This window comes from Hemitrygon akajei, unplaced genomic scaffold (assembly GCF_048418815.1).
Source record: "Hemitrygon akajei unplaced genomic scaffold, sHemAka1.3 Scf000075, whole genome shotgun sequence".
In the NCBI taxonomy this organism is placed as follows: Eukaryota; Metazoa; Chordata; class Chondrichthyes; order Myliobatiformes; family Dasyatidae; genus Hemitrygon; species Hemitrygon akajei.
In genome coordinates this window covers 3,864,611-3,891,510 of record NW_027331961.1, presented here as the reverse complement: position 1 = coordinate 3,891,510, position 26,900 = coordinate 3,864,611, and the positions used below count along the sequence as shown (strand labels likewise).

At 45.0% G+C, this 26,900-nt stretch overlaps 1 protein-coding gene across 1 annotated transcript in view; it reads right to left on the bottom strand.

Moving 5' to 3' along the window:
* Positions 1–1,216: 1,216 nt before the first annotated feature.
* LOC140722363 (NACHT, LRR and PYD domains-containing protein 3-like) overlaps positions 1,217–26,900 on the bottom strand; it is a 40,242-nt gene continuing 14,558 nt past the window's right edge. Inside the window, exons 2-7 of the mRNA XM_073037126.1 lie at positions 24,484–24,651; positions 22,990–23,086; positions 18,728–18,894; positions 13,230–13,401; positions 13,057–13,122; positions 1,217–2,958 (exon numbers count right to left, since the gene is read on the bottom strand). Of these exons, the coding sequence (XP_072893227.1) occupies positions 1,217–2,958; positions 13,057–13,122; positions 13,230–13,401; positions 18,728–18,894; positions 22,990–22,999 (2,157 nt within the window). The 5' untranslated portion in view covers positions 23,000–23,086; positions 24,484–24,651. The remainder of the gene's footprint in view (positions 2,959–13,056; positions 13,123–13,229; positions 13,402–18,727; positions 18,895–22,989; positions 23,087–24,483; positions 24,652–26,900) is intronic.

Sequence of the window (26,900 nt, the reverse complement as noted above, 5' to 3'; positions counted from 1 at the left end):
GGATGGGGAAGAGAGATCCCACAGGAGGAAGGGGGATGGGATAGAGAGATCCGACTGGAAGAAGGGGAATGGGGAGGAGAGATCCAACAGGAGGAAGGGGAAGGGGGAGGAGTGATCTGACAGGAGGAAGGGGAATGGGGAGGAGAGATCTGACAGGAGGAAGGGGGATGGGGTAGAGAGATCCGACAGGAGGAAGGGGAAGAGAGATCCGACAGGAGGAAGGGGAATGGGGAGGAGAGATCCAACAGGAGGAAGGGGGATGGGGAATTGAGATCCCACAAGATGAAGGCGGTTTGCGAAGAGAGATCCCATAGGTGGATGGGGGATGGGGAAAAGAGATCTGACAGGAGGAAGGGGGGATGGGAAGGGATACCACTGGAGGGAAGGGGATGGGGAACAGAGATCCCACAGGAGGAAGGGGAATGAGGAAGAGAGAACCCACAGAAGGAGGAGAATGGGGAAGAGGGATCCCACGGGAAGAAGGGGCATGGCGAAGAAATATCCCGCAGGAAGGGCGTGGGGAAAAGACATTCCACTGGAGGATGAGGAAAGGGTAATAGAGAGCCCACAGGAGGAATGGGGATGGGGACGAGATCCCTAAGAATCGAAGGGGGATTGGGATAAAAAGTCCCACAGGAGGATTCCAAGGGTAAACAATAATCCTACAAGACGAGAGGATGCAGAAAATTTTTGTACCTGTGTGCTGGGTCTGAACAGAGACCCAGAGGAGATGCGGCCTCGCTCTCTGTGTATCTGGTAGTGAGCAAAGTCACACACTATCAAGGGCAGGGGAGGACAATCTCACAATGTTATTTCTTTCCTTCTCACTGGGACAGTCTGCTGACGGTCTCTTCTCCCTCACCGGGAAGGGGGTGTGAATCTCTGACCCACCTGCTGCAGTCAGTGTCGGTCTGGGTGTCAGTAACAGTGAGAAGGAACATTGTCAATGGACGTGTCACAGGCAGCAGGAAACACGGCCATTCCAGTGATTTACTACCATTAAACCAATGGTCGTTGTTCACTGATCTGATGAAGTCTCCAACATCCCTTCACAAGCAACCACAGAACCCTCCCGTCCTTGGGGAATTACTCACCGATCCCCTGGGCATTTTTCACAATTCTTCACAATCTGATTTACACAGTTTAACCCAAATCCCTTTACATTGAAATGTCACAATAGAACAGTTTCACAGTTCCGAGTGAGAGATAATTCAAGTTACCTCAACTCCTGGCACTTGTGCAGCCCGGGTCCCAGCCGCTGGATTCCTTCACACTGAATGTGGCAGCTCTCCAGGTCGAGGTGTTTTATTGTATCACAGAGTCCGATGACATGAGACAGGACCGCGCAGTCAATCGGGGTCAGTGTCATTCCACTGAATGAAAGTGTTTCCACAGATCCCAGTGCGGCCTGAGCCAGTCCACGATTCTGAGACTCAAACAGGTAGTGCAATGTGTTCAGGAGGCTCCTTTTACCAGCTTCTCTCTCTGTGTTTCCACTCTGGCGTTTAACCTCCTCCTTCATCCAGTCAATCACCCGGCAGGTTGTTGCATTAGGAAATGGACCCAGAAACTCCTCCAGGCCCCGAGCTGTCACTGGGGAGGAGAGACCAGCAACAAAACGGAGAAATACCTCAAATTTTCCATCTGTCGTGTTGTGGGCATCAGTGAGGAATTTCAGAATTTCCCCGGGATGTATAGTCAGGAATTGTGCGACTGCAGCTACAAACTCTTGGATGGTGAGGTGTGGGAATGTGTACACCACACTCTGGGCAGAATCTTCTTTCTCCAAAAGCTCCATCAGGAACCCGGACAGGAACTGGGAAGGCTGAAGATTGTACTTGATCAAATCTCCATCTGTAAACACAATCTTCTTCTCGGACACTCCTCTGAAGGCCATCTGACCAACCCTGAGTAATACATCACGGGGTCTCTCAATCTCACGGCCATGGTTTTTCAGGATGTTGTAAATATAGTAGGAATATAGCTGGGTGATAGTCTTGGGAACTTGCTGTGGGTCCCTGACTCTTTTTGTGAAGAAGGGGCCCAGTGCCAGAGCGAGGATCCAGCAGTAGGAGGGGTTGTAGCTCATGGTGTACAGGATCTCGTTCTCCTTCACGTGTTTGAAAACAGCTTCGGCCACCGTCTGATCTTCAAAATGTCTGATGAAATATTCCTTCCGTTCCTCATCAACAAATCCCAGGATTTCAGCCGAGACACTGATATCCGCCTTTTCCAATAAATGTAACGCAGTGGGACGGGTGGTCACCAGCACTGAACACCCTGGGAGCAGCTTGCCCTGGATTAAACTGTACACAATGTCAGACACTTCACACCTCCACTCGGGATCTGGGCACTGGTGCTTGGGTTCTGTATCTCTCCGACTGTCCGCAAAATCGATTTTGTGTTTGAATTCATCCAAACCATCGAATATAAACAGTAATCCCTCTACCTTCTTCCAAACTTCTCTCAGGAAATTCCCAAAGTAAGGATACTGTTCCAGAATCAGTTCCCTCAGGTTTATTCTACAATTAATGGTGTTTAAATCTCGGAATTTGAAACTGAAGACAAACTGGAATTGTTGGTATATTTTCCCCATGGCCCAGTCATGAACAATCTTTTGTACCATCGTTGTTTTCCCGATCCCCGGGACTCCGGCCACTGCTGCTGAACTCCGAGATTTGGATTTACTCCGGGAAAAGCTGCTCTGGAATAACTGATCAGTACGGATTTTTTCCAGCTGTCTGCGGAGTTGTTTCTCTCTATAATCCTCATGGTCTCTGCCTCTTGCCAGCAGCTCATGTTCCACCAGTGTCCGATCTCGAACAGTAGAAATGACCGTGAGCTCAGCGTATCGATCAGCCAGCTGGAAAACCTTCACCTTCTCCGTCATCAGGATCGTGTTCACTCTCAGTGTTTTAGTTTGTGCCCGCAGAGTCTCCTTGTGTTTCTGTTGAACATCTTCCATGGGAACAGAGAACATATTCAAAACGTTAAATGGCTCATCTGACAAAGAACTTTATCACGGTATTTCAGCATTCAGTGTTTGAGATTACATGAATAAATTCAATGCTTCCATGGATATTAGGACAGAAAGTAAAATTCTGTTTGCAGACACGGAATTGACAGCAATGGATATCCCTGAAAATGTCCAATCCTCATGTTCTGGTTCTAGTTATTTGTGAAGGTGAACATTCCCCTGATTGCACTTTCTGAGGAAGCTTAAACAAGCATCACTCCCCACTAACATCTTAACTACATTCTACAGAGGCGTGGTTGAGAGTGTGCTGACCTTTTGCATCACAACCTGGTACTCCAGCTGCAGTGCTGCCGACAAAAAAGCCTTGCAGGGGGTGGTTAGGGGAGCAGAGAAGGTTATTGGGGTCTCCCTACCTTCTGCCCGAGACCTCTTTCAGAGTCGATGCCTCCAGAAGACACGGTCATCATTAAAAACCCTCACACCCTCTCCATGAACTGTTTGTTCTTCTGCCATCAGGCAAGCGGTACAGGAGCATCAAAACTAAAACCACAAGGTAACTAAACAGCTTCCTCCCACAGGCAGTCAGACTGCTAAATAGCTGCTCTACCTGACTCTGCTTTGGACACTTTTAACTTGGACCGGACACTTATAACTTGATTTAAAGCGACATGTGGCTGTTGTGTTTTACTATTTATTGTTGTGTTTATTATTTAGTGTTGCGTTTGTTATGTTATGGTTGCTCTGCTCCTGGGAAACGCTGTCTCATTCGCCCTGCAGAGCTGATGTACGGTTGGAACGACAATAAAGTTTTTGAATCTTGAATATCCTATTGCAATCCTGACTGCACTCCCGTTACAACAACATTTCACTATATTTAAAGCATTGTTTGCCTCGTTAACAGAGGATGTTAATGTTGATCTGGTGTGGAACTATGGAGAGCAGGACACTGTGCATTTTGGCCAATCTGCACACTGGGGAGTCACAGGTGTCCACTGCTCTTGCATCAAAACAGGAGCAGAATACGCGGGAAATACTCCAAGTCGGGCAAGGTCTGGGGGAGAATCAGAGTGAAGTTGCGGATCGATAACCCATCGGAATGACAGGAATGAAAATGGGTAGTTTTCAATCGCAGTGATGGAGGATTGGTGGAAAGATGGAATCTGTGTTAATGGAAGAAGCCACAAGCGTCTGTCTCAGTGATGTACATCGTGTCTGTGGGAGAGGATGGTGAAGTCTTGGCAACTGCTACTCATCAGTCTTGCTGTGGGGGTGTGGGGCTCTGTCTAATGAGGCCTCCATCTGTCAGAGTCGACCATGGATGTCCTGCCCCTGCAAGCCGGGACACTCCGATATGGAGAGGAAGCTTCTGCCGATGTAGCAAGCTCCCTCTCTCCATGCATCTGATGTACACAAAGGAACGACATAGACTAACACAGCTTGGCACCAGAGGTGTCGCAGGAGATGCCAGTCTGCGTTGAACACCATTTAACACTGACTCAGGGACTCCAGCTCCAGGCTTTTCCCATTGGGTTTACTCCCAAACTCTCCCCCATGAGGGGTTACAGTTACAAGGCAGTGGAGTTTTGAGATCAGAGTTTTCTTGTTCCTGGGTGAGCTGCCAATCACAGCCGACAAGCCCCATCTGCCCAAAGCGACTGGTTGTAAGGCACCAGTAACCCACCTCTGCCCCTTCTCCTGTCAGAAGAAACGCTTCCACCGGGATTAGTGGCTAAACCGCACGTGTAGGCCAAGAGCTGGACAGAGGCTACTCGCCACTGGGAGCATTTAATAGGTTGTGGCAGCTCATCCGCACTGTCACCCCCCTACCCCCGATTATAACAATCTTAAGCAACCAAGGGGCGCTGTATTATTGACAATGAATCGGTAAATTGGTTTATTATTGTGACATGCACCACTGTAAAATGGAAAACTTTTCTGCATGCGATCCAAATAGATCATTACATCACATCGGTGCAATGAGGTTGTACAAGGAAAAATGGAACAGAATAGTTCAGGGAAACAGTGTTTCAGTTGCCGAGAAAATGCAGTGCAGGCAGACGATAAGGTAGAAGGCCAAAGGATCATTGGGAGGTCAGCGTTGAGTTTTTTTGGGACTATGTTCCTAAACTGTAGAATTCAACACCTTAAACTACAGTACTGTGCAGAAGTCTGAGGTGTATATTAGGACTGACACACTTTGTCTTTTATTTTCTAGTTTGCACTTTATCCCGTTGTGATGCGGTTTGAACGGCATCGTCTGGATGAAAGGTGCTTTATAAATAAGTCATTATTATTATTATTATTATTATCATCATCATCTTAGCCTAAACTGGTAAAACTTGAGGTACAGGCATAGCCAAGCACACTCATGTCTCAATTGATAGGAGATTTCAGACTATTCTCGTGGTGTATAGTGTTATGGGTTTTCGAAGATTTACACAAGTATCGCCGTGTGGGCCTAATTTATTAATACTATTCTGTAAAGCCTTTAGGATGATACCAGTTATTGATATTACGATTGGGATAAATAATACCCTGTTCGTGTTCCACAGTCTTTCATTTTTCCCTTTCAATTCAACATATTTCTGGTATTGTTTTTTACGAATTCATTTCTGTAAGTTATGTGTGTTTGGAATGGCTATATATATTTAAAAAGTTGCTTTTGCTTGTTTATTCTGTAAAATTACATCCGAACGCAGATCATGTATTATCCTATCTGAAATAATGATCAGACGCAGTATGATATGAAGGACTCTAACTCTAAAATTGGAAAAGGCTTGTACGTTTAGTAAATTATGGTGTTATTCCTCAGTTATAGTTTAAGCAATGTTTTTGTGAATGTTGTCCGCCATTTTATTGTGCTTGTGCAAGTAATGAGATTCAGTTGAACTACTGCAGGATCTTGTAAAGTCGGATTGTTTGTAGTTTCTCTTATAATTTTCAGCATATATCGTCTTGGACCGATTAGTCGTTTATTCTGTATTATTGATAACTACATGTGTCAACAAACTTGTCCTGTATTGCTACAATGATCCCTTCTGTTTCTGGGAAGAGGTCTCCAACTCTGAGCCAGGGGCTCGACGCTTCCTTGTCGACATCTAATCGGCTCAGATCGTGGGGATGTCCTCCATGGGGAGTCAGACTCTTCCATTGGTTAACGTTTTCTACTATTATGATAGCTTCTTCATTTTTATGGGTTATGCATTCATTTACGTTCAGTGATGTGTACCCCTTATCAGATTTGCATATGCGTGCATGGAGTGCTGAATCCTGCTTGCGTTCTGACAGTGTGTCAATAGAGCTAATTGTGGATTTCAGAAAAGGCGAGATGAGGGAACACGACACACCAGTCCTCACAGAGGGATCTGATGTGGAAAGAGTGAGCAATTCCAAATTCCTGGCTGTCAATATCTCCGAGTATCTAACCTGGACCCAATATATCGATGCAACTACAGAGAAGGCACAACAGTGGCTATATTTCATCAGGAGTTTCCAACATCACTCGAATATTTCTACAGATGTAACTAGCAGAGCATTGGAACTGGCTGCATCATCGTCTGGTTCACGAGGAACGGAGGAAGGCGCACACTCAACGATTCAGGAGCAACTTCTCCTCTGCCATCCAGTTTCTGACTGGACATTGAACCCATCGATAGTGACTCACTAATCTCTTTTTAAATTTCTATTTCTGCACTACTTATTTAGTTTAATATTTCATATAATCACACAGACATGCACAGTTATATATGTTCAACTTCCAGGCCCTGAAGCCACTTTGCTGCTCAGCCAGATCCACCGTCTGACAGGCCACATGTCTCGCATGGATAACTCCAGGTTACCGAAAGCAGTACTCTACGGACAACTCTCTCAGGGCAAGAGAGATCGTGGTGCCCCGCGCAGGAGGTACAAGGACCAAATTAAGCAGAGGCTCTCTCAGGTAAATATGGAGGTCAACGAGTGGCAGCCGCTGATCCACGGAAAAGCCAGGAATTTTGAGGAACCCAGAAGGGCGACTGCTGGAAAGAAGAGGGGATGCAAGAAGGATCCAACTACCCAAGCGCCTACATCCCAGCTGTCCCTGTGTCCCAGCTGCTCCCGAGTCCACAGATCCAGAATTGGCCCCTACCGTCACCAACAATCGTGTCGTCATCCAGTACCACCCTCCCTCACACACACACACACACACACACACACACACACACACACACACACACACACACACACACACACACACACACACACACACACACACACACACACACACACACACACACACACACACACACACACACCCTATTTGGGAAGAGAACAGGATTTAGGGTATGTTTCATGATCATTAATGCTTGGTGGAACCCCGGAATGTCCATGCCCTCAAACCCTTTTGTTCCCCAGATCTGGAGTACCTGGTACTGCTGTGTAAACCTTTCCGGCTGCCAAGGGAGTTCCCGGCTGTTATTATCACAGCTGTGTAATAACAACATCCCCAGGAGGTGATTCCCTTCAGAAATCGGTCAGGACTTCCCAAACCACAAAATTTGTATCAACAGTTCTGTGTGAACAGCACTTGCCGTGTGACCGACTGCTTACATTGCCGGTGATCAGCAGGAGCTCAGGAAATTCAGCTCCGATCTGTGCAAAGTCATCCAGGCAGCGAAACGACAATACAGAGATCGTATTCAGGCACAGCTCTCCACCAACAACACACACAGCTTATGGCAAGCTCTGCACCCCAATGCAGACTTCAGAGCTAAGTGCAGTGGTGCTGCCAACATCGCTGCCTGTCTCCCAGAGGATCTAAGTCTCTTTACGCTCGGTTCGATATCGCCAACACTGAGACCCCGAGGAGAGCCGACAAAGCGACCTGCACATTGGTCATCTCTGAGGCTGAAGTTCGCAGGTGTTTCCAACGAGTGGACAGTCGCAAGCCTGCGGGACCGGACGGCGTCCCAGGGCGGGTACTCAGGATGCGCTCGGCACAACTGGCAGGTGTATTTACGGATATTTTTAATCTCACCCTCTCCTAGTGTAGAGTTCCCTCCTGCTTCAAATCATCCACCGTTGTTCCTGTACCTAAAACAACTAAGGCAACATGCCTGAACGTCTGGCGTCCTGTCGCACTCACCTCAATAATAAGCAAATGCTTTGAGAGACTGGTCAAGGACTACATCTGCAGCTTGTTACCACCCACACTGGACCCCCTACAATTCACCTACCGACACAACCGATCAACAGATGACACAATAGCCACTGCTCTGCACACCTCCTTCAACATCTGGAGAAGAGGGATGGTTATGTGAGAATGATGTTATTAGACTACAGTTCAGCATTCAATACCATCATTCCCTCCAGGCTTGACAAGAAGCTCAGAGACCTCGGCCTTCACCCTGCCTTGTGCAGCTGGGTCCTGGATTTCCTGTCAGATCACCAGCAAGTGGTAAGAGTGGGCTCCCTCACCTCTGCCCCTCTGACCCTCAACACAGGAGCCCCTCAGGGCTGTGTCCTAAGCTCCCTCCTTTACTCTCTGTATGCGCATGACTGTGTCGCTACCCACAGCTCCAATCTGCTAATTAAATTTGCTGAGGATACTATATTTATTGTCCAAATCTCAAATAATAACGAGGCAGCCTACAGAGAAGAAGTCACCATCCAGATACAGTGGTGACAAGAAAACAACTTCTCCCTCAAAGTCGCAAAAACAAAGGAGCTGGATGCAATGTTGCAAAGACAAGAGGAATGGAGACGGGCTAACCCCTATTGACATCAATGGATCTGGGGCTGAGAGGGTGAACAGCTTTAAGTTCCTCGGCATTCACATCACTGAGGACCTCACGTGGTCTGTACTTCCTTAGAAGGTTGGCGTCATTCAATGTCTGTAGTGAGATGCTGAAGATGTTCTATAGGTCAGTTGTGGAGAGCGCCCTCTTCTTTGTGGTGGCGTGTTGGGGAGGAAGCATTAAGAAGAGGGACGCCTCACGTCTTAATAAGCTGGTAAGGAAGGCGGGCTCTGTCGTGGGCAAAGTACTGGAGAGTTTAACATCGGTAGCTGAGCAAAGGGCGCTGAGTAGGCTACGGTCAATTATGGAAAACTCTGAACATCCTCTACATAGCACCATCCAGAGACAGAGAAGTAGTTTCAGCGACAGGTTACTATCGATGCAATGCTCCTCAGACAGGATGAAGAGGTCAATACTCCCCAATGCCATTAGGCTTTACAATTCAACCGCCAGGACTTAAGAACTTTTAAAAAGCTATTATTAATGCTTTTTGAGATAGTGATTTAGATGCATATCATATTTTTTTACTGAGTTAAGTATTGTATGTAATTAGTTTTGTTACAACAAGTGTATGGGACATTGGAAAAGAAGTTTGAATTTCCCCATGAGGATGAATAAAGTATCTATCTATCTATCTCCATCAATTGTGTGGTGAAAAAAGGCACAACAGCACCTCTTACACCTCAGATAGAACCAGAGAACATTACAGCACAGAAACCGGCCTTTCGGCCCTTCTTGGCTGTGCCAAACCATTTTTCTGCTTAGTCCCACTGACTTGCACCTGGCCCATATTCCTCCATACACCTCTCATCCATATACCTGTCCAAGTTTTTCTTAAATGTCAAAAGTGATCTCGCATTCACCACTTCATCTGGCAGCTCATTCCACACTCCCACCACTCTCTGCGTGAAGAAGCACCTTCCCCAAAGTTCCCTTTAAACTTTTCGCCCTTCACCCTTAACCCATGACCACTGTTTTTTTTTTCTCCCCTAGCCTCAATGGAAAAAGTCTGCTTGTATTCCCTCTTTCTATACCCATCATAATTTTATACACCTCTATCAAATCACCTCTCATTCTCCTACATGCCAGGGAATAAAGTCCTAACCTATTCAAACTTTCCCTGTAACTCAGTTTCTCAAGTCCCGGCAACATCTTTGTAAACCTTCTCTGCACTCTTTCAACCTTATTAATATCCTTCCTGCAATTAGGTGACCAAAACTGCATACAATACTCCAAATTCGGTCTCACCAATGTCTTGTACAACCTCACCATTACACTCCAACTCTTATACTCAGTACTTTGATTTATAAAGGCCAATGTACCAAAAGCTCGCTTTACGACCCTATCTACTTGTGACGCCACTTTTAGGGAATTATGTATCTATACTCCCAGATCCCTCCGTTCTACTGCCCTCCTCAGTTTCCTACCATTTACCTTGTATGTTCTAACTTAGTTTGACCTTCCGAAGTGCAATACCTCACACTTGTCCGCATTAAACTCCATCTGCCGTTTTTCAACCCATTCCTCCAACTGGTCCAAATCCCTCTGCAAGCTTTGAAAATCTTCCTCACTGTCCACTACACCTCCAATCTTTGTATCATCAGCAAATTTGCTGATCCAATTTGCCACATTCTCATCCAGATCATTGAGATAGATGACAAATAACAATGGACCCAGCACTGATCCCTGTGGCACATCACTAGTCACAGGCCTCCACTCAGAGTAGCAATCCTCCACTACCACTCTCTGGCTTCTTCCATTGAGCCAATGTCTAATCCAATTTACTACCTCTCCATGTATAACTAGCGACTGAATCTTCCTAACTAATCTCCCATGCGGGACCTTGCCAAAAGCCTTACTGAAGTCCATGTATACAACATCCACTGCCTTCCCTTCATCCACTTTCCTGGTAACTTCCTCGATAAACTCTAATAGATTGGTTAAACATGATCTACCACGCACAAAGCCATGCTGGCTGTTTCTAATAAGTCCCTGTCTATCCAAATACCTGGAGATCCTATCTCTGAGTATTCCTTCCAATAATTTATCTACTACCGATGTCAAACTTACCAGCCTATAATTTCCGGGATTACTTTTTGAGCCTTTTTTAAACAACGGAACTACATGAGCTATCCTCCAATCCTCTGGCATCCGATCCGTGGATAGCGACGTAATATTTATGCCAGGGCCACTGCAATTTCAATATTAGTCTCTTTCAAGGTCCAAGGGAATACCCTGTCATGTCCTGGGGATTTATCTACTCTGATTTGCCTCAAGACAGCAAGCACCTCCTCCTCTTTAATCTGTATAAGTTCCATGACCTCCCTACTTGTTTGCCTTGATTCCTTAGACTCCATTCTAGTTTCCTTATTAAATAAAGATGCAAAGTACCCATTTAATATCTCTCCCATTTCTTCCGGTTCCATGCATAGCCGACCACTCTGATCTTCAAGAGGACCAATTTTATCCCTTACTATCCTTTTGCTCTTAACATACCTGATGTAGCTCTTTGGATTATCCTTCACCCTGACTGCCAAAGCAACCTCATGTCTTCTTTTAGCCCTCCTGATTTCTTTCTTAAGTATTTTCTTACTCTTTATACTCCTCAAGCATCTTATTTCCTCCCTGTTGCCTATACATGTTATACATCTCACTCTTCTTCTTTATCAGAGTTCCAATATCCCTCGATAGCCAAGGCTCCTTATTCTTATTCATTTTGCCTTTAACCCTGACAGGAACATACAAACTCTGCACTCTCAAAATTTCTCCTTTGAAGGTCTCCCACTTCCCAATCACATCCTGTCCCAATCTACGATTTTTAGATCCCTTCTCATTTCTTCCAATTTGTCCCTTTTCAGGTTTAGAACGTCAACCCGACGACCAGATCTATCTTTATCCATGATCAAGTTGAAACTAATGACGTTATGATCACTAGAACGAAAGTGTTCCCCTACACACACTTCCGTCACCTGCACTAATTCATTTCCTAATAGGAGATCTAATATTGCATCCTCCCTAGTTGGTACATCTATATATTGATTTAGAAAACTTTCCTGAACACATTTTACAAACTCTAACCCATCTAGACGTTTAAAAGTATGGGAGTCCCAATCAATGTGTGGAAAATTAAAATCCTCTACAATCACAGATTTCTGTCTCCTGTAGTTGTCTGTTATCTCTTTGCAGATTTGCTCCTCCAATTCTCGCTGACTATTGGGTAGTCCATAATACAACCCTATTAATGTGGTCATACCTTCCTGTTTCTCAGCTCCACCCATATGGCCTCAGTAGACAAGCCATCTAATCTGTCCTGCCGAAGCACTGCTGTAATATTTTCCCTGACTAGCAAAACCACCACCCACCCTTCATCCCTCTGTCTCTATCACGTCTGAAACATTGGAACCCTGGAACACTGAGCTGCCAGTCCTGCCCCTCCTGTAGCCAAGTTTCAGTAATGGCTATGATGTCATAATTCCACGTGTCAATCCAGGCCCTCAGCTCGTCTGCCTTTCCCACAATACTCTACGCTTTGAAATATACACACCTCAGAAGATTATTACCACCACACACAACCTTGCTATTTGTGACTTTGCATGAACTACCAACATCATTTATTTTTACCCCCGTTCCACTATCTGCTCTGGCACTCTGGTTCCCATCTAGTTTAAACCCTCCCCAATAAAACTAGCAAACCTCGCTGCAAGTATATTGGTGCCCTTGTAGTTCAGGTGTAACCCGTCTCTCTTCTACAGGTCCCACTTGCCCCTGAAGAGGTCCCAATGATCTAGAAATCTGAAACCCTGCCCCCTACACCAGTTTCTCAGCCACGTGTTCATCTGCCAGAGCATCGCATTCTTACCCTCACTGGCACGTGACACAGGCAGCAATCTGGAGATTACTACCCTCTATGTCCTGTTTTTCAAGCTCTCTGTACTCACTCTTCAGGACATCCTGACTCTTTCTACCTATGTCATTGGTACCAATGTGTACCACGACATCTGGCTGATCACCCTCCCACCTGAGAATGCTGTGCAGGCGAACAGAGACATCCCTGACCCTGACACCCGGGAGGCAACATACCATCCAGGAGTCTCTGTAGGCTTCCGGGAGGCTTCAGCAGAACCAACAGTTGGATTAATAGAAAAATATATTGTAGAATATTCAGGCTGCAAAGAAAGATTCTTTGAATTGTTACTTGAATCCAGAGATCAGCGAATGATTAATGCCGAATTTTGATTCCCAGGTTTTGCTAAGTCACAGACTAACACTTGAGATGTGGTTTGAACTGTGCATTTCATCACTCACCTATCAGCTGAGTGGGTAATTCAGATAACCCTTGGCCGATGTTCATGTATTCCTGTGGATCAGGACCTGTTTAAATATAAAAATAAATCCATGGAAACAGAGCTAAAATAATTAAAATAACTAGAATATTTATCTCAATGTGCCTTTGTGTTCAGTGCGTGGTTTTAACATACCGAGTTCCTGTATTTCCCTCAGTATTCTGTCCAACTTCGGTAACTCAGTCCTCCACATCAGAAAGGATTCCCACATCGCCCTCCGGGCCCGGGAGCCTTTGCCATTCACCAAACTGAGGAAGAGTCTGGAACTCTCTGCCCGGTTTCCCTTCTCTGTCAGCTCAGTGACTTTCTACAAAAGGAAACAATGAATTTATTGTGGAGCAGACAGACAGACATGGAGAATGTGCAGGAAAGTATCTGTTCATAGCACCAGTAGCTTCAGAACAGATGCAGTCACTGGGCTGTTGCCTCATCCTCTCTGGGTTCAGTCATTAACAGAGAAACAGTAACTGAAGGAAATTCTAAATCAATAGTGTGTAAGAATAAGGATTTACTGACACCCTGCAGTAGATGCAATATGATTAATTTCCTCGATCTGGCAATGTGCAGCATTACATCAACAAGATGTGACAACAAGAACGGGAGAGAGGCGAGAGAGAGAGAGCAAAAACAAATGGATGGCGGGCATCACTGAATCGTGGCTGACAAAAGTTTATAGTTGGGTGCTTAAATCCAAGGATAAATATTGAATCGAAAGGATACGCAGGTAGGTGAAAGTGTTGGGTCGAAGCTGCTGTCATTAAAAATGAAAAGTCCTGAGAAAGAGGTGATGTTGGATTAGACGATGTGGATGTTAAGAAACTGCGTAGGTAAAATGACCCTGATGGAAATTATATACAGGCGTGTTAACAGTAGCCAGGATGTGGGCTACAAATTACAACGGGGGAGAGGAGAGGCATGGAAAAAAGTCAATGCTAAAATTGTCACGGGGAGTTTCAATATCCAGGTAGCTTTGGAAAATCAGGTCGGTGCTGAATCCCAATTGAGGGAATTTATAGAATGCCTATGAGATGGCTTTTGAGAGAAGCCTATGGTTGAGCCCACTATAGGAAAGGCGGATCTGGATTCTGTGTTGTGTATTGCACCAGATTTGATTTGGGAGCTTCAGCTAAATAAACCCTTAAAAGGCAGTGATCATAAAATAGCAGAACTCAGCCAGCAGGTTGAAAGGGAGAAAGTAAAGTTAGAGGTATCAGTGCTACAGTAGAATAAAGGAATTACCTCGACATGAGAGAGGAACTGGGCAATAATAAATTTGAAAATGACACTAACAGGGACAATGGCAGAGCAGGAATGGCTGAAGTTTCTTGGAGGACAAACAATCACAATGATGAAGAATTATTCTAAAGGGAGGATGATCAACCGTGGCTGACGAGGTAGTCAAAGCAGCACAAAAGCAAAGGAGATGGCACAGAGTATTACAAAATATAGTAGAAAGCTGGAGGACTGGGATGTTTCTACAAACCAACAGAAGGCAATTCAAAAACCGTAAATAGAGAAAATATGAAATAGGAAGGCAGGCTAGAGAATGATGTAAAATAGCTTACCAAAACGTCCATCTGATATATGAAGATTGAAAGAGAGGAGAGTGGATATTGGCTGCTTGAAAATGACAGTGGAGAGGTACTGTCAGGGGACAAGGAAATGCCGGAAGATATTGGTCGGCATTTTGCGTCAGTCCTCACTGTAAAAACACTAGAACGTGCCAGATATTTGAGAATGTCCGGTGGCAGAAGTGAGTGTATTTGCAATTATTGCGGAGAAGGCGCTTGGTAAGCTGAAAGTTCTGAAGATAGATGAGTCCAGATCAACTCACCCGATTGCTTCTGAAGGAGGAGGCTGAAGAGATTGTGAAGACATTAGTAATGATCGCTCAAGAATCACTAGATTTTGGAATGGTTCCGGAGGACTGATCATTTTAAACTATAGGCCAGTTAGTCTGATCAGCGTTTGGGAAGATGTCAGCAGTCGATAATTGAGGATAAGGTTTCGCGGTATTCAGACGCACATGATAAGAAAAAGGCCAACATCCATGGAAGGGAATCTTGCCTGACAGAACTGTTGGAAATTTTTGAGAGAACAGCATGCTGGGTCAACAACAGAGAGTCAGAGAAAGTTGTTTACTTGGACTTCCCGAGGACCTTTGACCAGGTGTCCCACATAGACCGATGAAAAAGTGGACACATCAGTGGCAATTGGAATGTAGTATAGTGAGGTACATGGCCATATACTTTAGCAGAAATAATGAAGACGTAGACTATTTTTGAATCTGGGAGAAAATTCAGAAATCGGAGTTGTAAAGAGTCTCTGGAGACCTGGTGCAGGATTCCGTGCAGGTTGAGTCGGTGTTCGGAAAGGCAAATACAATGCCAGCATTCATTTCGAGAGGATCAGAATATAAGAATAAGCACTGGTCAGACCGCATTCGCATATTTTGATCCCCTGATCAGAGAAAATATGTGATGGCGTTGTGAAAAATCCAGAGAGGAATCTAAACGAACAGAACCAGTGATATTAAACCAGATTTTGATGGGAATGGATCCTGGATGCACCTGTACTGGCTGGAGTGTGGAAGGATGAGGGGGAATCTAATTGTAACCTGTGGAATATCGAAAGGCATTGAAAGGACGTGGAGATGATGTTTCTAAGTGGTGGAGTCTAGAACCAGACGGAACAGCCTCAGATTAGAGGGACGTCCATTTGGAACAGAAATGAGGATATTATTTAGCCGAGGAGTAGTGAATCTAAAGAATCCATTGGAACTGACAGCTGCGGAGACCAGGTCATTGGGTATATTTGAAACAGAGGTTGGTACCTTCTTGACTAGTCTGGTCAGCAAAGTTCGCTGGGCGAAGGCAGGAGAATGAGGTTGAGAGGGATAGTAAATCACCCATGATGTAATGGCGGAGCAGAATCGATGGGCCTAATGCCCAATTGTGCTCTGATGCCTTATGGTCTTATGATATGTAAAGACAAAAGAAGATTAAGAAATGTCAGTGCGGCTATATTATAATGGAGATGGTTATTGCCTGGCACTCATTCCGTAAAATGGTAATGACTTCCTGAATGCAGGCATGGGCTTCCTGATTAACTGAGAAATTATGAATTAAACATTGAATAGTCTTCAAGCAACATACACCTATGATGGAATTAAGGTAACTGAATATGGATGGGCTTAGGACATTGCTCTGAGAAATAAGAGAGGTAGCGTTTAAGGGTAAGCACAACATTGTGGGCCGAAGGGCCTGTACTGTGCTGTACTGTTCTATGTTCTATGTTCTGTGTCCCGCATTTGAATGATTGATCTCCTAGAACAGTTACCAGTATGGAATTGGAAAGGTTTTCCATAACACGATTAATGGACAGCAATTATGGAACAAATCAGCATAATTCCCTGATGGTCCACTGCACTGTAAAATAATCCCTCAGTTTCACTGCTGCCAGGTCTGAGGAGTTACAGTTGTGAAAGAAATTTACCCAGCAAAGCAGACGTCTCCAGATGATGAATTTATAGATCAGCATCATATTTACAGATTAACTCTTGCCTTTGGATAATGCCTGTGTGATTCATTACAGACAGCGCCAATGAATCCCAATGAGAACAGAGTTACTCACGGGTGTAACACACTTGATTTTCTAATACCACTCATGGCTGAATAGGTCAGATCTAGGACAAGACAATCACTGTTTGTGAGCTCCAAGGAGAGTGACCTGAAATGGTGTGTCCCTGTCTCTCTTTAGTCAGATATTCAGCAAGTTAGCAGATTTTATTTTTGTTTGCCCCTTCCCTTTCAGGAAAACCTATTGATCTTCTTCCCTTTCAGGACAACCTGTTGATTTTTTGAGATCATGAGATATCAGCTAGTCACCAGATTTATTTTATGTTTTGTGCTTTCTTCTGCCCTTTTAGATCAAACTATTGATGTTTGTGGTCATAAGATATCAGCTTTGTGCGTGATCTTTCACTCCAATCAATCTCAGAGTATTTCGAGGAAGTTACCAGGAAAGTTGATGAAGGCAAGGTTGTGGATATTGTCTACATGGACTTCAGCACGGTATTTGACAAGGTCCCGTATAGGATGTCGGTCTAGAAGATTCAGTTGTTTAGCATTCAAGATAAAGTAGTAAACTGGATTAGACACTAACTTTTTTGAAAGAATCCGGAGTGTCACTATAGACTGTTGCATTTCTGATTGGCGCCTGTATCTCGTGCAGTGTCACGGGAATCGGTGCTGTGCCTGTTGTTGTTTGTCATCTATATCAATGATCTGGATGAAATTACGCTTAACAGCATCAGCAAATTTGCTGATGACTCCAACATTGGGAAGGCGCAGTGGACAAAGAGAAAGAGTACAACAGCTTGCAGTGAGATCTGGACCAACCGGAGAATGGGCTTAAAAGGGGCCAATGCAATTTAATGCAGACAGGTGCAAGATGTTGCACTTTGGATGGACCAATCAGGGTAGATCTTACACAGCGACCGGTAGAACAAAATGATCTGGGAATACAGGTACATAAGCCATTGAAAGTGGCAGGAAATGTTGATTGGCTCTGGAAGAAAGTTTCTTAGCGGATTAACCTTGGTAAATGAAAATATCGTGTCCGATATGATGTTGTATAAGACGTTGGAGAGGCCTAATTTGGATATTATGTGCAGTTCTGCACACCTACCCGCAGGACAGATGGAAATAAGTTTGAAAGAGTACAGAAAAAAAAACATTACAAGGATGTTATCTGGACTGGAAGACCTAAGTTATAAGAAGAGTGAACTGATTAGGACTTTATTCATTGGAACATGAAAGACTGAGCGGAGATTTGATAGAAGTGTACACAATTACATTGGGATATAGATAGGATAAATGCAAGCAGGCATTTTGTACTGAGGTAAAGAGGTACTGCAACAAGGGGTTATCACTAAAGGGTGAAAGGTGAAAAGTTCAAAGGGTACAAAGGTGAAACCGGTAGAGGGTGGTGAGAGTGTGAAACTAGCTAGCAGGGCAAGTAGTGCAAGTGGTTAAGAGAATTCTGAATAGATGCTTGCGTAATGAGCGTATAGAGCGCCATGGCCCGGTGCAGGTCAATGGGAATAAGTAGATTCTGTAGTCTGGCATGGAATAGATGGGCCAAAAGGCCTGTTTCTGTACTATACTTTGCTGTGACTATGACAAGTCAGCCACACATTGTTTGGGAACTCACGGAACCAAAACAAGCTGTGGTTAGCTGGTTTCCCTGCCTCAGGTACCGCAGTGAAGCCGGTTGGCCCAATTGACAGTTTAATACTTATCCTGGATTAATGAGATGAGGTGAAGCTACCCGACGGTTCAACCAAGATTTGAAATTAGTTTCAGACCGAATGCCTTTTGGAAGTCCAGATATGCAGCCACTGCTCTTACTTCACACTGATAAATACAGCAGGTGATACAAGAAAAGGTGATGCTAAACCTGCAGTTCCCAGTGCTCCCCACCTTAAAAACTGAAACCAGATCTGCGAGAGACAAGTCAGAGATCAAAGTCTCCATTCCCAAGTCAATCTCCTAAAACGTGCAGGAGATTAATGTTGATCACTATTCCCCCTGATACCAGCAGATCAGTGACAATACACGAACTGCACTCACCTCATTTTCTTGTCTACTGAAATGTCCCTTCTTTGTCAACATCCAACCGAGTCTCTCAACCTTTTCTTCAATTGCTTGTTGGAGTCTGTCCCTGTAGAACTTTGTCAGTTGGTACAGTCGATATTCCTCCCCCTGTGCCAGGAGGTCGGAGATTGTAAACTCTGGCTCTGTGAATATAAAAAGGAAAATGTAGGCTTGAACTCAGATATCCCTCGTCTCCACTGCTCTCACCCAACTCAACAAAAAACCGTGTCTTGAACCTGCCTCCAGATACAAAACTGGATTAACTCTCCATCTCCAACACCATCACACTGAGCACGGAGTCCCCCTACGGCTGTGTGCACAGACCACTGCTGTTCACTCTGCTGACCCACGACTGTGCTGCAACACACAGCAAGAACGACGAGTCAGCTTACAGAGAGGAGGTGCAGCAGCTAACGGACTGGTGCAGAGCCAGCAGCCTGTCTCTGTATGTGAACAAAACAAATTTCTTGGTGTTCAACTGACGGAGAATCTCACCTGGTCCCTCAACACCAGCTCCATAGCAAAGAAAGCCCAGCAGAGTCTCCACTTTCTGCGAAGGCTGAGAAAAGTCCATCTCCCACCCCCCATCCTCATCACATTCTAAGGTGGTTGTATTGAGAGCATCCTGAGCAGCTGCACCACTGCCTGGTTCGGAAATTGCATCATCTCGGATCGCAAGACCCTGCAGCGTATAGTGAGGTCAGCTGAGAAGACCATCGGGGTCTCTCTTCCCGCCATTACGGACATTTACACCACACGCTGCATCCGTAAAGCCAGCAGCATTATAAAGGATCCATGCACCCCTCATACAATCTCTTCCCCCTCCTGCCATCTGGGAAAATGCACCGAAGCATTCGGGCTCTCACGGCCAAACTATGTAACAGTTTCTTCCCCCAATCTATCAGACTCCTCAGTACCCAGAGCCTGGCCTGACACCTTACTGCCCTATTGTCACGTATATTATTTATTGTAATGTCTGCACTGTTTTGTGCACTTTATGCAGTCCTAGATAGGTGTGTAGTTTAGTGTAGTTGTTGTGTGTTTTTTTTTTCTTTTCCTATTTTTTTTTTACGTAGTTCAGTCTAGTTTTTGTAATGTGTCATGTAACACCATGGTCCTGAAAAGCGACTCATTTTTACTATGTACTGTATCAGCAGTTATGGTCGAAATGGCAATAAAAAAGTGACTTGACTTGACTTGAATCTAACACTTGCCTTAAAGCCGACCCAACAATGTTCTAGGCATTACGTAATAGAAGGACCACATTTAATATAAACCAGTCCATCCCCCATCCGACCCATTCACCTATTTCAATTTGGATGGGCATAAATGTTGGGACTGTCGGTAATATTCGCTTCCCAGAGATACTCTCTCCATCCTGGCGAATACATTTTCCCTGATTCACATCCCGGAAACATTCTCCTCATCTGGACAGCTGCATTTCCTCCAATTCACATCCTGGAAATCCTCAGAGCAAGTAGTACATTTCCTGTAGTGGGGTAACGACTGCCCAGTGCACCACATGTACCACACCCACACATTTTCCCTCTCCTCTGACCAACCCTCCAACAAGGCCTCACCTTTACCCTCCACCCTGTCGCATTCTGTGAGCACATCACCCTCATATTTCACTCACCCACTCCTTCTTGGGGACTTGACAGTTCTGTGTTTAATGAGCTTCCGAGCTGACAGGCAGTCGCCTCACTTGTGCCGGTTCCAGGGTCCAGATCAGTGTCTCTGACGTCACTGTCTCTGGGCTGACAGGCAGTCGCCTCACTTGTGCCGGTTCCAGAGTCCTGATCGGTGTCTGTGACGTCACCGTCTCTGGGCTGAATTTTCTCCTCCTCCTTCTCTGCGGCCGGACTGCATTCCATTGGGACATCGCTCTCAATCTGATCCTGCGTTGGTACCTTGCTTCCCGTGTACCGATCATCTTCCCTCGATGATCGGCCTGGTAAAATCCACTTCAGTACGTTCCGTACTAGTTTCAATTTTCCACATGAAATAAATAATGAATTGCACGTTATACAAGTATGATTTAGATCTGAGCAAAACTGCAATGGAGCCGAGACACGGGCTGACCAGATTTGGAGGGGAACTGTGCTGGTTAATGTGACCCGTACACCCTGTCAGGTGACGATCCCGATAAGCCGGTGACTGGACACATTTACTCCCAGTAAAATAGCACGATAGGCACAGTAATACTAATCACAGCAGTTGAACACACGGATGACCACGGGATCATAATGCACCGGTGTCCGGTGATCCTGGGAAATATCACTGTGATTATCTTCCACAAGCTAAAATCTCTCTCGGTCACTAACTGACCAGTAGTCTGTGTCACACAAAGAACAGCAACGGGATTACACATGGTCCAGTCTGCTGGATCAGACATTCTCCAGTTGCTTTGTCACACGAGGGGCTGGAGACTGGATAAGGGGACTGGAGTTGCTTTCTCCAGTCCCCTTGGTCACTGACTGACCATTCTCTTGAGACGGACGTCGTCCGGTCCCCTGGGTCGCAGGCTGACCATTCCCTTGAGATCTATGCTGACCTCTCCCCTGGTTCCCATCTTCTCCCCCACCTGCTGATCGTCATGTAACAACTATGCATGTCATTGGCAAAGTCTTGGTTATAGAGCTTTGTGTGTAGTTGCAGTTGCTAATCTATAGGATGGAGGTGATGAAGCTGGAAAGTGTGAAGTGAAGAATGAACACTACGGTACTGGACTAGGGAGTTATTTTTTGTGTTATTTGGTTGGGCTGGGACAGCTTGCTCAGGAGCTTGAAGGGAAACCTTACACAGACAGACAGACAGAGACACACACACACACACACACACACACACACACACACACACACACACACACACACACACACACACACACACACACACACACACACACACACACACACACCAGGGGTGCAGATGGTCACAGTCTTTTTCCCCGGGTAGGGGAGTCTGAGACTCGAGGGAAGAGATTTCAAAGGGACCAAACGGGCATTTTTCCACGTGGTTGCTGATGGGTATAAATTACATGCATCCAGAGGAGGCCGCAAACACAAATAAAATTACAAAATTGAGAGCATGTGGGCAGGAAAAGGGGGAGAAGAAGTTTACCAGAGAAATTTGGGAAAACTGCAGGAAAATGGGACATTTAGATCAGCATGAATTATATGGGCCAAAGGATCCGTTTCCAGGCCATAACATCTTTTTTATTCCAACTGGAATCTCAGATTTGAGCACAATCGCAATGTCTACAGGTGACACAGACATTTGGTCATTGGTTATGCCGGGTTTCCCAGCCAAGATCCTGGGAATTTAAATTCAGGTAGAAGATCATATCAAGAGGGAAATATTTAGAAACTCAGGTTCACCATTTCTCCACAGCCCAGACATTCACTGGGGTGTTAAAACTCCGAAGCAGATCACAAATGTATCTACAATGAGCTGCCTCCTGATCCTCAGCCATTCCCAGCACCGGCAATGATCTCCGCTCCGCTACAGAAAACAGATTTCGGTGACTGTGGTGAACTAGATATACCTGTCTGACTGCTCCTGTGGCTCCTCCCACAGACCCCTGTATAAAGGCGACTGTGGGCTGCTGCTCTCCCTCATTTTCCCCAGGATGTAGTGCTGTTTATTCTTCCAGTCAATAAAAGCCGATATCTCGCTTCCTAAGTCTCAGCGTGAGTTATTGATGGTGCATCAGTGACACCCGTCCTCCTTTGCGTAGCAGGCAAGAAAAACCAGGGGGGAGTTGGTAGCTTTCCTTCCAAAACCTGAAATGCTGTGTTATCATAGAATCTCGGAAATCCCGGAAATGCTCCTATCATCTGCTTCTGAAATTTATAAATGAAAGTTGAGGATGTCTTACTCCTCAGGGCCTGTCTGGAGGTGAAATGGTCCCTGACCCTGAACATTTACATAAACCACAAGATCGCTGTCACATTCCTGTCTGTGTTTCACTCACGACCACATGATTCAGGAGTCCCTGCTCCTTTCACTCAGCTGAAGCTTTGTATGATGAGCGGAGTGATTCGACCATTACTGGTGTCAGGTCCCTGCGCTGGAATTGTTGGGTTGATCAATTACTCAAGGCCGCTTTACCAGTGGGATAAATGACACTGCTGGATGAAACTTTTCTCTGCCCTGTTAACACCTGTGTCAGTTTTTTCATCTGAACTATTGTGTACAAATGCGACAAAAGTTTAATTCAAAGATCCCTGTGATCATACCTTTGTCCATTCTGATTCTGACTGGCGATTGTTGATTGTCGTGGTCTTGTTTACACTTTGGTCGCTCTGCAGGACAGCTCCACCTGCTGGTGAGGCTCTAAATTTCACAACAAGCAGACGGTGAGTCAGAGAGTACGACTACTTTGCAAATATGACAGTATTTCCATCCCCTGTAGCATTTGGCATGGGGACCAAACATTCCCTGTTAGTAACCACTGCCACACCATATCTGTCCACTGATACCTGGCGCATCTGCTGACAGAGTCACAGAGCAATAAAATGCAAATTCAGAGCGTTCAGCCCCACGAGACAATGCCAACCACAGTGCCCACTGAGATGGTCACAATTTCCTGTGATGGGGCCATCTCCCTTCTGGCCTCTTCACTCCATCTACACACCCCAACTGCTTTTTGAATTATGCAACTGCACCTGCCTCATCCACTTCCTCTGGCTGTTTCCTCCACATGATCCCCAACATCTGCATGAATCCGCTGCTGATCAGATTGGCTTTGCAATCTCTTTACCAGCCCCTGTCCATTTAGATCCCCTAGATGCTACGATAATCTTCTCTGTGAACAGCAACTACTAATGTTGTGCATTCTGCAAACTTACCTGTCAAGTAATCCTTGTGTAATCGCATCCAAATCATTGCTATAAAATAACGAATATCAAAGGTCCCAACTTGTAGCCTCATGGCACACCGCTAATTACTCGCCTCCATTGTGAGGAGAAATCTTCAACCACCACTCTTTGCATGCTACCTTGAAGCTAATTTTCAATACATCCAATTTGCTCTCTCCGGACAGCAAGGGACCTAATCATCGAGACCAAGCTGCCACGTGACACCTTGTCAAAGGCTTTACTGAAGCCCCATGCACAACGTCCATTGGAACATAACTTTGAATTTCCACCTCTGCTTAATGTCACGTTCACAGGTTCTGACAATGTAATTAGCAGAAAAGTACTTGATGAGGCCAAGGTATGTCAATGTAAATTATGGGTTGCCATGTGCTAGTTAGGACTGAATAAAATGCAGTGTTGGGATATTTTGCTTTATAAATGGTCTGTTCTCAGCAGACGCCGACGCGACGATATATTCGAGGGTAGGTATATCACTGCAGATTGCAATAGCCAATGGGATCAAGGGCATGTTGCTGCAGTTCATGGTAACTCCACATTTCTACAATCACTACAACACGACACACTTGGGGCTTCTTATAAAGGGAGGAAATTGTCAACGCATTTTAAGATGATTATAACGTAACAAGGAAACATCAGAACTAACCAAAAGCTTCTTCAGATGATGCAGGACCTTCAAATGAGCAAACACTCAGAGAATGTGAGTGACTGTAAAGAGCTGGGCTTCTGAAAGCACATTACCAGACCTGGAGTGATTGCAACTGGGTCTGACCGAGGCATTCCACCTATTTCGTACCTTCCTTTGTAAAGATATGTAATGTTTACAGGACCAGTGTTCGAGTGAATGAGACTCACCAGACTTTCTCCTGACTGAATCAATGAAAACTCTGAGTCAGAGGGTTCTCTTCAGTTGGTACTCTCAGTCCTCGGGCTGGTTCACTTGTCGCTGTTCCCTCGTTCTCAGTCGTGGCTTCTTTCCAGCTGTGGGCTTTTCTTCCAATAAATCTCTCACCGCAGGTCTAACTTTAACCAGAGAGATAATGAAGCACATTAACAATACAAAGGAAAAAAAATATTTCTGCTCAATTTTTTCAAAAGCGAATCTCACTGAAATTTAAACGCTGAAGACAAATAAAAAGATCTCATATAACAAATCTGTAATTGTCCCTCACACGTCACAAATCCTGATACGGGATACGAAGGACTCATCATTCAGTCATGATAAGATATCAGAGCAGAATGAAGTGATTCAGTCCATCGAGTCTCCTCCATCATTCAATCATGGTTGATTTTTTTTCCGCCCCAATGCCATATTCCTGCGGCCTCTTATAAAGTGCTGGAAACTCGGTACAGCAGATTGCATCTGTGGAAAAAGACACTGTGGAAGACCCAGTATCAGAACTGGGATTATTCAGGATGATGCGTGATATGCTGAACACTTAATTGCGCAATTTGGCCCAGATCTCATCTTTGCTCATACCTATAATGGGGGAAGTACTACACCCAGTGTTCTGAAAAGGTAGTAAAAGTGATTATCGGGGCATTAATGTGATCCTTCGAGAAACGAAAATGAAAATCTCTTGAATTTATAGTAAATGGACCATCTAGTTATTCGCTGCTCAATATTAGTTCTGTATTGTTAAGCACTTGAGCGTCTTTGCCTCACAGTACGCTCCCACGGACAAGGCGAAATTATTATTATTTTTTCTTGCGTTATTCATTACTATTTCGTGGATACCAGAGAGGCTCCCGGTGAAACTGTTCTGTCCACTCTATTGACTTTTAACATCTCCTCTATAACAGGAAGCACGATAATGTACCATATTCAATCGTGATTAATATGCATAGAATGTAACGTGGTTCGGTCTCCAATGTTCCCACTAATTACTATTTTTGCAGCTACATGGATCAACCATTGCTCTGAGCCGGAAATTTTCACACGGACTGAGAAAAGCACAACATCGTAGATGTGTCCTCTTTTGTAAAATGCAACTATGAATATTTTAGGATGAAGACAGACAAGAGAAAAAAAAATTCTTTTGATTTTAATTACTAATTAAAGGACAGGATAAAAATGCAGTACAACAAAGAAAAACGTTCAGGTTTCATAAACGTTTATCTGACAGTGTTTAATTCCATCTGCGCTGCAACAAAGGCTCCGTTCGTGGGAGCATTTTGGTTAGGCAGACTAAAGGCTAACAATTACACCAGTGCCCAAGAAGAGCAGTGTGAGTTGCATTAATGACTATCGTCCATAGCAATAACAGTTACTGTGAGGAAATGCTTTGAAAGGTTTGCGATGGCTAGAATTAGCTCTTCTCTCAGCAAGGACCTGGGCCCACTGTAATTTACCTGTATCCACAATAGGTCACAATGCAATCTCATCCGCTCCTCACACGGCTTTGGATTACCTTGACAATATGAATACTTACATCAGAATGCTGTTTCTCAACCAGAGCTCAGCGTGTAATGCAATTATTCCTACAGTTCTGATCAAAAGGCTCGAACCGCTGGCCTTTCTACCTCCCTCTGCAACCGGGTCCTCAATTTCCTCAACAGAAAACCACAATCTGTGCGGTTTGGATGTAACGCCTGCACATCACCATCGATACTGGTGCGCCTCAAGGATATGTGATTTGCCCACTGCCCTACTCTCTCTGCACCCATGGCTGTGCGGTTTGGCACTGCTCAGATGCCAGTGACAAATTTGCTAATGACACCACTATTGTTGGCAGATTTTCAGATGGTGAGTAGAAGGCAAACAGGAGCGAGATATATCACCTGGATGAGTGGTGTTGCAGCAACAAACTTGCACTCAATATCGGTAAGACCAATGTTCTAATTGTGGACTTCTGAATGGGTAAAATGAGGTCACACACACACAACAATCATCATTGTTTGGTCAGCAGTGGAAAGAGTGAGCAACTTCATGTCCCTGTGTGTCAGCATCTCTGAGGATCTATCCAGGGCCCAGCATATCGATGCAGTTACAAAGAATGCACGGCAGCCGTTATATTTCATTAGGAGTTTGATGGGATTTGGGATGTGACCAAAGACTAGCGGATTTCTACAGTTGTACCGTAAAAATTGTTCTAACTGTCTGCACGTTGCTTCATATGGTAGGGTGGGGGAAGTGATGAAGCTACTGCACAGGATCGAAATACTCTGAGGAAAGTTGTCAATTCAGTCAGCTCCATCATGGGCAGTAGCCTTCGTAGCATCCAGGACATCGTCATGGAGCGATGCCTCAAAATGGCGGCATCAGTCATTAG